Here is an 11,151-nt window from a genome sequence, read left to right on the forward strand (position 1 = left end):
TTTTTGTCTTATGTTGATTTTAACTTGGAAAATTTAATAAAATTTATTTAAAAAAAAACAAGAGAGGCTACTAGTATAGAACGGACGTTGCTTGCCTGAACGTCCATTTTCGGGGTGCTGCGACTCCAATCCATGGATGGGTAGTATCTCCTAGTTGCTGGGCAGAACTGAGTGCTGATCACTTCCCAAATGGTAGGCCACGCCCACACTATCCAATCAGCTTCAGTCTTTCTTCACGAAGGCGCAGGAACGAGTCCAACTATGAAAATTGCAACAAACAGGAATCAAAGGTAAGTAACAGAACAGGAAGCCGAATGGGTGGGTATGGATTGGAGTCGCAGCGCCCCGAAAATGGACGTTCAGGCAAGCAACGTCCGTTTTCCATTGCGCTGCTCCTCCAATCCATGGACGGGATGTACCCAAGTTCAATTGCCCAGGGTGGGCGGCTGACTGTTATCCTCATGCTGGGACGTGGCCACTTGTTGGAGAACTCGACGGCCAAATGATGCATCAGACGAGGCGTACAGATCAATTTTGTAATGACGTAAGAGAAGTGTCAGAAGCCCATGAGGCCGCTCGACAGATGTCTATAACTGAGGCATTCGTAGACCAAGCCGCCGATGCAGCCGCACTGCGTGTTGAATGGGCATAGATTTTAGCCGGACGAGGGTGTGCTCGAATGTCGTAAGCGGTTGAAATGCAAGCTTTAATCCATCTGGCAATTGTAGTAGACAATACCTTCTCTCCCATCGAGGAAGGAGTGAAGGACACAAGCAAGGACTCAGTCTGTCAAAAGGACTCAGTACATTTGATATAATGGCGAAGGGCACGCCTAACGTCCAAGGTATGCCATAAAGACTCAGTCTCGTGACGAGGGTTCGGACAAAAGTTAGGAAGAACTAACTCTTGGGCTTGGTGGAACCGTGAGTTTACCTTTGTCAAGAAAGTTGGGTCCAAGCGCATTACCACTCTGTCACTATGAAAAATACAGAGGTCCTTGCGGACTGATAGTGCAGTGAGTTCAGAGACTCGTCTAGATGAAGTAATGGCCAAGAGAAAAGTGACCTTAAGTGTTAGAAATTTGAGGGATACAGAAGCCAAGGGTTCAAATGGCGTGGCGGTAAGCGCTTGAAGCACCAACGGTAGATCCCAGGACGGGTACCTATGTATCACCGGAGGGGAAATGTTGGAGGCCCCATGCAGGTAACTCTTAATCCTCGGATTGTGCGATAGAGTGCGGTGCTTCTCACACGTGATGACGGTGGACAAGGCAGCCACCTGGCGACGGAGTGTGGCTGGGGCAAGACCTTTAGCTAAGCCATCCTGTAAGAAGTCCAGCACATCCGGGACATCCGCCGACGTTGGGTCCACGTGGTGGGCTAAACACCAGGTAGAGAATGCTCGCCATGACGCTTCATAAATCCTAGTGGTAGAAGGACGCCTGGCAGCTTGAATTACGTTGATGACATCAGATGACAATCTGTCCTTCTGTAGTTGGAGCCGCTCAAGCGCCAGGCGGTCAATCGGAGCCACCCTGGGTCTGGGTGGAAGATGACCCCCTGGCTTAGCATATCCTCTGTCGGAGGAATCGTCCATGAAGGTGAGCTGGACAGGTCCACTAGGTCTGCATACCAGGGCCTGCGAGGCCAGTGAGGGGCGATCAGAAGCAACTCGGCACCCTCGAACAACAGTTTGCGAATCAGTCTTGGAATCAATGGTAATGGAGGGAAAGCGTAAAGAAGTCCGGGAGGCCACTGACAGCGCAGAGCGTCGTAGCCCTCTGCTCCCTTGGTTGGGTAACGTGTGTAAAATCTCGGTAGCTGGGCGTTCTGGGGAGAGGCGAAGAGGTCCACCTGGGGACGACCAAATCGGTTCACTATCCTTTCAAAGAGAACTGGGTTCAGAGTCCACTCTGCAGGATCGATGTGCTCCCTGCTGAGCCAGTCCGCCGTGATGTTGATGTGCCCCGAGATGTGGTCCACCACCAGAGATGCCGTGTGCCGTTCCGCCCAAGCCAACAGTCTCTCCGACTCCATCATCAGGGGTCTGGAACGGGTGCCCCCTTCCCGATTGACGTGAGCCTTGGTGGTGACGTTGTCCATCCGGACTAACACATGCCGCCCCTCCAGAGTGTGAACAAAGTGGCAGAGAGCGAGGCGAACAGCCCTCAACTCTAGCCAGTTGATGCTGTTCGCCCGCTCCGCTAAGGACCACTGACCTTGAACCACGTCGTTTCGCAGGTGGGCTCCCCAGCCAAGAAGACTGGCGTCGGTCGTTAGAACAAGCCGGTCGGGTTCTAGAAAAAAACAGCCTTTTTGAAGAGTGGGAGATGTCCACCATGTCAGTGACATTCTGGTTTGAGGTGGTAACACAATCTGATGAGTTGACGTACTGCGGTTCTCCTTCTGAAGGGAAGTAATAGCCACTGGAGGGGCCGGGAGTGTCTGCGTGCCCACGGTACGACATGGATGCAGGATATCAACTTCCCCAACAGTTGAGTCAACAGTAACAGAGGCACCTTCCTCCGGCCTTGAACCTGCCTCACCATGGTTCTGATGTCGTGAACGCGATCTGGGGAGAGAAACACCTGACCCAGTTGTGAATCGATCACCGCCCCCAAGTGCTGGAGACGCGTCGTAGGAGTCAGGTAACTCTTTTGACGGTTGATGGAAAAACTGTGGTTCTGGAACACCCGTAGAACCACCTCCATGTCCTTCGATGCCTGTGAAGGCGAGGTTGACAAGACTAGTAAATCGTCGAGGTAGCAGCTGAGACGGATTGAGCGAGATCGGATGGAAGCAGCGACCACTGTCACCAGTTTCGTGAATGTCCTGGGGGCCGATGAAAGCCCGAAAGGCATCACACAATATTGAAAATGCATATTGTTGTATTCGAAGTGGAGGTAGCGGCGATGCAACGGGTGTATTGGGACATGTAAGTATGCTTCGCGTAGATCCACCGACTGAAAATAGTCCCCTTGTCTGATGGACGCCAGAATTGTCCTGAGCGAATGCATCTTGAACCTGCGATACAGTATATACTGATTGAGACGTTTCAGGTTCAAGATGGCCCTGTGTCCCCCCGATGATTTGGGCACCAGAAATAAGGTAGCGTAGAAGCCAGTTCGCTCCTGACCCTTGGGAACAGGTTCTACTGCCTTGATGGAAAGGAGGTGAGATATCTCTGCTTCCATGAGCTCCCTCTTGACCCGACACCGAGGCACTGGGCAGCGACGAAACCTGGTGGGAGGCAAAGTGTGGAACTCGAGTCGAAGGCCCTGCTGAATAGAGCGGCGGATCCAAGCATCGGTCGTTGAGAGGTCCCACTGGGGATAGAAGTGCTGGAGTCGACCTCCGATGGGACCTGGAGCCAGCGAATCACTTGCCTCTGCGGGCCGGACGGTATGCGGTTCCTCTGAAGGGACGTTTCGATTGGGACTGGTTCCTGTCTGTCCGAGGTCCAGTCAGAGTTCTGGGCATAAGAGCGTTGGAAGTAGGGCCCGCCAGACCCTGAGTAGGAACAAAAGGGCTGACGCTGTGTATAAGGCGTATATCTCCGCTCAGGACGGCGGTAAGAGGATGGAAGGACTTTGCGCTTGTCCCTGTCTTCTATCAAAATCGGATCCAGACAAGCGCCAAATAGGGACGGGGCGGCGAAAGGAGCGGACGCCAACTTCCACTTTGCTTTGTTGTCCGCTCGCCAACTGCGCAGCCAGAAGAGACGTCTGTTGGACACTGCTGCCGCCGTGGCCCTTGATGCAAATTTAGCTGCGGTTAGCGAGGCATCAGCCAAGTACTCCGTTGCAGCCACTAATTTGTTAATGTCTTGATGCAGCCTAGTATCAGCAGGGGGTAACCTCTCTTGAAGCTGGCGGAGCCAGATCAGAGAAGCCCGGTTGAAAAACGATGTGGCTGTGGCTGCTTTGATGGTCCAAGCTGCCGCCTGATGTGCCTTACGGAACCCCAGCTCCATCTTACGGTCCTCTGCTTTGAGGCCATCCACAACGTCAGAAGTCAGCATAGAAGACGATGCCAAGGAAGCGACCGGAGAGTCTACAGAGGGCATGGCCAGGACCTCCTCCAATTCTGTTGCGGCAGCATAGAGACGTTTGTCGAGTCCACTTGGGGCTGTCAGAGAACCAGGTTGCCCGAAGGCAGATTTCACTATATCGACAAACAGTGGAGGACAAGGAATCAGATCCTGGTCCGGTTTGGATACTTGGAACAGAGTATTATGTGGATCCGAAGACTGGTCCACAGTTTCTGCAGGTGCCCCAGCAATGCCAAATTTTGTGGCTAGTTTGGCTTTATGAAGGAGGGATTTGAAGACAGAAGGGCGGAACAGGTTCATGAAAGCGGGCTTCTCAGGGGGAAGTCCTTCATCATCTGAAAATTCGACATCCTCCGGGCAAATCTCGCCTTCTTCAGATTCCTCAGAAGAAGTGTCTACTGCCCGCTGTGTACTAGAATGCGCGGTCTTTGCAATAACCGGTGCCTGAGCTTGGGAAGACAGGCCCGTAGAAAGAGAGGCTGTCGCCTCCTGCTGGAGACCTGCAGCTAAAATTTTCGCCAACACATCAGATAGCATGGTATGAAAATTTACTGGATTATCAGTAACCTCAGGACGGAGCCCCGCCGCTGTAGGTGTGAATGTTGCCTCTGGTAAATGTCTGTGGCTCAAGGACACGTTAGATGTGGACAGGTTGGAAACATCCGGCAATGACATAGATACCGCCCTTGATCGTAGCAGGTTGGAACTGACTAGTGTTGAAGATCCAGAAGGACCTGCCCTTGAAGAGGTGGACTCTTCCTGTTGCGATGCCTGTTGTTGTTGGGCACGCTCAAACTGCTTTTCCAAGGCCTGATGCCTTCTCTGTTCCGCCTTGTTTGGGGCTGAGGCCCTGGAAGAGGTGTGGGATTTGTGGGCCTTGGATTTAGATTTCTTGGATCGTGACCTGTGTTGAGTTTGTGGAGGACTGCAGGGTTCCTCTGAATCTGAAGACAATGCCAAATCCGCCATTTCAGGAGACAGGTGTAAGCCAAGGGCGGCCCAAGAATGAAGTCGACACTGAGGCTCACCCAAGGAATTTTGCCCACAGTGAGGACTCTGTTAAGCAAGGCCCAGATAGGCTCAGAAGCTGCTGAACTCAAAGGTCCCAATGAGAAAACCTCCTTAAAATAGTTTTACTAAAGTCAATTAGCAGGCTAGACAGGAGCAACTATGCCGCTTTGCAATTCTTCGCTAAATTAGGAGGCCCCAATTGATATTCTAAGGAAAGCTCCTCTTCGCCTGAAACGGGCTCCCAATCACGCCCCTAAAATGGCGGCCGCCACGCCGACAGAGCTCCGAAACAAAATGGCAGCCGTCACTTCAAAGAGTACCTTCTGAGGCGGCAAGGGCACTTCGGTGACTCCAACGGCGAATTTTCAAGCTGCCGACTTGCTAATGCGATCGCAGACTCTGCCTTCGCGCTTAGCAGCTGTGAGGGCGAGCGCCGAACTTCCACAGCGCTTCCCTGCTGTTTATAAACGTCAAAGTCTGCCGTAACGCCAGGCAGGCACTCTGGAGTCGCTATAATTGTCGGAGCTGAGGCGACGGCAGTTTTACCGGCTCACCAGTAAACTAGCATGTTGCCAGCAGCTAGAAAGCAACGCGGACCCGCCCAGCCGGGTCGGAATCCGGTGCGCTGCTGCCCTGATGACAAGGGGATAGACCTGACGGTTTGGAAACCCACAAACACGTCCACAACCAAGCAGCAATAAAATCCCACGAAGCAGCTCCTCAACTTAAGCAAATAAGAGACCAGGGAAACAAAAATAATAAAAAGAGGGAAGAAATGAGGGAAGGAACAAATCTAATTTTAGAGCGCTCAATTTCCACAGTTCTCACAGCAACTGAGTGAGAAAGACTGAAGCTGATTGGATAGTGTGGGCGTGGCCTACCATTTGGGAAGTGATCAACACTCAGTTCTGCCCAGCAACTAGGAGATACTACCCGTCCATGGATTGGAGGAGCAGCGCAATGGAAAATAGAACTGGACGGGACCTTGGAGGTCTTCTAGTCCAGCCCCCTGCTCATGCAGATCCTATACCATCTCAGACAAGTGACTGTCCAGTCTCTTCTTAAAAACTTCCAGTGATGAAGCACCTACAACATCTGAGGGCAAGCTGTTCCACTGGTTAATTGTCCTCACTGTTAGGAAGTTTCTCCTTAATTCCAGGTTGCTTCTCTCTTTGATTAGTTTCCAACCATTGTTTCTTGTCCTGCCATCAGGTGCTTTGGAGAATAATTTGACCCCCTTTTCTTTGTGGCAGCCCCTCAAATACTGGAACACTGCTATCAGGTCACCCCTAATTCTTCTTTTCTTCAGACTAGTCAGGCCATTCTTCATATGGTTTAGTCTCCAGGCCTTTGATCATCTTAGTTGCTCTTCTCTGAACATTTTTCAAAGTTTCAGCATCTTTTTTATAGTATGGTGACCAAAATTGGTTGCAGTATTCCAGGTGTGGTCTTACTAGGGTTTTGTAAAGTGGCACTAGTACTTCATGTGGGCTTGATTCTATGCCTCTGTATATACAACCCAGGATTGTATTAGCTTTTTTGGCTGCTGCTGCACATTGCTGGCTCATATTCAACTGATCAACCACTAGGACTCCGTCTCACACCTTATAGGGTTATTCATCCAAATAGCATGCAAAGTTTTTACAGTGTACAATAGTTATAAAATAATATCATGCATTTTGATGTTAAAGCTGTGCTTCATGCACAAAGTCAAATTACAAAATCTTAAAATTGGGCACAGAATGATGCTCCTTCAACTGGCTCTATCCTTTATGCAATACAGATATGTGTCCAAGTCCGCCACTACCTGGATAATGCAAGTAGACCTGAAGGGTGACCGTGGTTTCATTCATAAAAGTTTGAGTAAAGTCTTCGTGGAAGGCAAAATTCTGTTTTCCTCAAAATATCCTTCCTTGTAAGACATTTGGTTGCTTGTTTCTTTTAAGTACAAGGCATTGTTAAGGGTGCTGTAAAGTTATTAATAGGAAAATTATAGCAAAATTGTGTTTTTGATATTAGCATATCATCTCACCAAATTTATTTCCAAATACTGATAACTAAGTGAAGGCTCTGAATGGGAAATAGCCAGATTTTACACTGGATGAAGTGGTATGTACTCATCTGACCATACAGATCATTGCCCAAATGCCAAGGAGAGCATTTTCCCTAAGATGGACTCAAAAATAACGATTTATGATGCCTTTTTCCAATAACAATAACAAAATAGCTATGTTCCTATGAATTCCACGACGATAATTGTATATGGGTTGATAGATCAATTTTTTTTGAAATATAATGTTAATAGAATCAAAGTAGTCACACATGCAGTAATGATATTTAACATTTTATGGTGTGTTTTCCTCCTTCACATCTGCCATTTACTGAAAGGAAGCATTACGCTGGATGAGGTTCTGTGCCACTGCGTATGGGAAAATCTCATACAGTCTGCAGGGACAGACTCAACTTTTTTTCCCCTCCTCTTGTGAACACTATTTACAGGGGCATCATATCTGGCCCAAATAAATAACTACGTAACATGCAATATAGTAGAAGAACCTGGATCCTGTAAATAGCATGTTGGTCCTGTCATCCCCTAAGGGGGAACTTCTCTGTGTCTGAAGTAGAACTGACTACTTCAGACATAAGTAGGTAATACTTATTAGATACCTAACCAGATCTTACTTTAAAAGAAAAAGCACTTTGCAAGGAGACCATCAATGATGAGTGTAATAGAATATCAGTGCAAGACAATATAATTTTGTAAGCAATTTAATTTATCTTATGTGTGTCCTTTTAATTCAAGAATTCAAAATGCTTTTATTAACTGAGAAATAGTTAGAATAGATGATACACAGCAAAACAATTTCACAGTCTAAAGAAAAGACCAATTCTGAGCTTGTTTGTGCTATGCAGGTTCCACGAAGCCCAAATGCCCTTACTGCAAGCAGCTGACCTTTAGGGAGCCTAGAGAAAATATTAGAACTTTTTTCCTCCAGGGTACCTAACAACAGTTGTCTCCACAATGATCCCTATACCCAAGTGATTGGTTGCTATCTGTGTTTTTTGGCTCATTCATCCATCCTTGGTACCCAACACTCAGCTCTTTCACTGCTTATTTCTGTCTTATATTCTTTTCATTAAGCCTTCTGATTGTCTATTTTGCCCGGATAATTGGAGAATATACATGTTGTGTCAAAAGACTGGGAAGTAACCTCCCCATCTATGTTTCCAGCAATTGTGAAGTCCAACAACACTTGCCTTTGAAGTTAGTTTTGCTTTCTTTGTAATAAAGTTGATCCTAGGCATTTGCGGGTCTGCAATTCTACATTTTTAAAGAATCAATGAACAGTCAGCATAAGAGCATCACAGAAAATAAGACTGCATTGCATTAGATTCCTTATATTAAATATTAATTAGAAAAAGATACATTCAATAAGTTACTTCATTTTCTCATTACGACTTTGTAGAGTTGTAGTTCTAGTTCTAGAGACCAAAGTAGTCTTGCAGATACCATGAGATTTGTAGGTTAGAAGTACAGTAAGGTAAAAAGCCATGGTCCATTGCCCCTTATTGCTACCCTGAATTATAAGTTCTAAAATAGTCACAGTATAATTGCTGCATATTTATTTGCACGCAGGAAAGAGAACTCCGAAAAGCTGGGTCCTTGAATAAAGGCAATAAGGAAAAGCACCTGCTCTTGAAACTTCAGACATTAAATCCGACCGGAATAAAACGAGGAAGTATCTGCAGGTGTAATGTAACCTGAAAACTGAATTCCCAGAATGCAAACGGAAGATGAACCAATGAACGGCTAGAAAAGCCAACGAGGCAGACTCAGCTATTGAGGAATCATGCCTTGGAAGAGTCTTTTGCAGAACCATCGACCCATCCAAAGCAACTTCATCCCATCTCCGGATTTACCCTTGGAGGAACAAGCCTCAGAAGCCATTTGTACCGTAACGACAACAGCTTGACACCACCACCCCCGTTTCCGAAAAGAACTTCAAAACTGCGCAAAGATGCAACGGCGAAACTCAACAGGAAAGGCAACCACCGGAGCCGACCTCGTCGTTTTCTTTCCCCGAAAGTGTTCTGCGGTGGAAGCCGAAGCCCCAGATTCCATTTCAACCCTTCTTACATTTGGCGTCGGGATCCGAGCGTAGAGTATGAGAGGACCGCAAAGACACATCCAAACGAGAGTCGAGAACAACTAAAGGAAGAGCGACCTAAACTGCTCCACATCAGAGTGGAGGAAGTTCCGAAAGACCAATGGAGCCGAGATTCAAATCGCCGAAAGCCCCATTTCCTCTCCTGTCCAATTCTAGTCCTCCCCATTCTTTGGAGGCGCCCGAGGGGTTGCTAAACACGCTTTGCCCGGCCCCATCAGACGGCGCCCCTTCGGCCAGCCGGCCCCTACCTTGGCCTCGAAGCCGATGCCATGCTGGAAGGCGTCGTCGTTATGCAGCGGGATGCGTAGGTCGTGTCTGTCATCCACTAGGTTGTATCGAGACCTGACCGAGGGAGAGGCTCCCACGGGCATGGCGAGGGAAAGCAAGCGGCTCCCCGGGCAAGCCGCGTAGGACCTGGCGAGCCGCCCGCCAAGCTGGCGACGGACTGAAGGGCACGGCGGCCGTGGTGGCGGCAGCACTAGCCGCCTCCTCCGCCTGATCCCGAAGTGGGGCGGGACCTGGTTGGAGGCGGGATCTGGCCTTTCTCCCGGTGGTGTCCCAAGTACAGCGGCACACCACCACCACCCCCCCACGAAGAAAAGGCAGCGCTTTCCCGGGGCATGCGCCAAGCCGGGCGAAGGGAAAAAGCCGGGACCCGATAGCCTGGTGGGAGGGCTTTCTCCTTCCTGCGAAGCAGGCGGGGGCGGGATTGGAGAGGCATCTGGTCGCCGCGCTCCCTGTGGCTAGCAGTCCACACGCCGTAAAAGTGCGGCCCTGAGATTCGCTGTTGGTTGCGGGAAACTATTGGGCGAATAAAAGAGCTCTCCTTGGAAGCATTTTTGTGGAAAGAGGGAGGAAAAAAGGAAAGAGTAAGTGCAAGAAGGTCGGCCCAAGCTATTCTTTTTTCAGCGTATTTATGTAGTATTGGCCACCGTAGAGAGATAACTCTTCAAACTCGTTGGAGAGGCATAAATAAAAAAGGACACCGGGGTTCCCAGAGAAATTGAGGGAAGGAGGCAATGCGGTTATACGCTTAAGTCTCTTCGGGCAGCATCTTCGATCCTACCTCATCTTCTTTCCGGGGAGCCATCTTCCATTCTTGCTTCTGACCATTTCAACAGTTGCGTTGCCCACAGACATAGGCGGCAGGCCGAATAAGGCTGCACATACTAATGTGTTTAGTTTTAGACCACCAAAAGGAAACGTAGATCTGTTGTTGTTTTCTTCAGGCAGTAATGATAATTTAACTCGCAAAACACGTTGCTCAGACAGCACATCCAGTCCCCAGTGTTAAAATCTCAAGTCCCTGAGCCTGCAGAAAAGTGTGCTGGTCACATTTCAATCACAATTCCTCTTTGACCGTGAGACAGAAGAGTGTTCTGTTCACAAACAGGCATTTTCAGGAACTTTAAAATCTCAAAAGCAAAACTTAATATTGAGTACATCATTTCAGCACTGAAGAATGCAAACCTAATTCCTGTGCAACCCTTAAAAATGAGTTTCATCCCCTCCTCCCATGGAACGGGTCACATTGTCCAATTAGGAATCAGCCTTTTGTTTTGCTAATAGTGTCCTTAACTCTCATGGTTGATGATTGTAGCCTCCGCATTCCATTTTACCCTTCCATCCCCCAGTTCTTTGGCAAGTTGAAAAGCAATAATAGTCAGAGGAAGCTTAAGCATTTTTCAGTCTTGACATGCAGACCCCCTGAGAAAAAAAGATAACCTTAAAAATATTAAACACATATTAACATCACATTTTCATTCTCTTCCCCTTGACATGCTTCCCTAGTTTCTGAGGATACCACATTTGAATTTGGTCATTAATTGATCTGCCTTAACATTGTGGGCTTTCATTGCATTAGGTACTGCAAATTTCCCTTTAAATATCTAAGATCTAAGATAATTTTTATTTCATAGTG

At 48.2% G+C, this 11,151-nt stretch overlaps 1 protein-coding gene across 1 annotated transcript in view; it reads right to left on the bottom strand.

Annotated features, from left to right (window-relative positions):
• NOS1AP (nitric oxide synthase 1 adaptor protein) overlaps positions 1-9,717 on the bottom strand; it is a 104,441-nt gene extending 94,724 nt beyond the window's left edge. The window contains exon 1 of the mRNA XM_070940886.1: positions 9,479-9,717. Within this exon, the coding sequence (XP_070796987.1) occupies positions 9,479-9,601 (123 nt within the window). The 5' untranslated portion in view covers positions 9,602-9,717. The remainder of the gene's footprint in view (positions 1-9,478) is intronic.
• Between the last annotated feature and the right edge of the window lie 1,434 nt (positions 9,718-11,151).

The sequence above is a fragment of the Pituophis catenifer genome, unplaced genomic scaffold, assembly GCF_029215685.1.
Source record: "Pituophis catenifer annectens isolate HBS135680 unplaced genomic scaffold, rPitCat1.0.hap2 SCAF_3, whole genome shotgun sequence".
Taxonomy (NCBI): Eukaryota; Metazoa; Chordata; class Lepidosauria; order Squamata; family Colubridae; genus Pituophis; species Pituophis catenifer.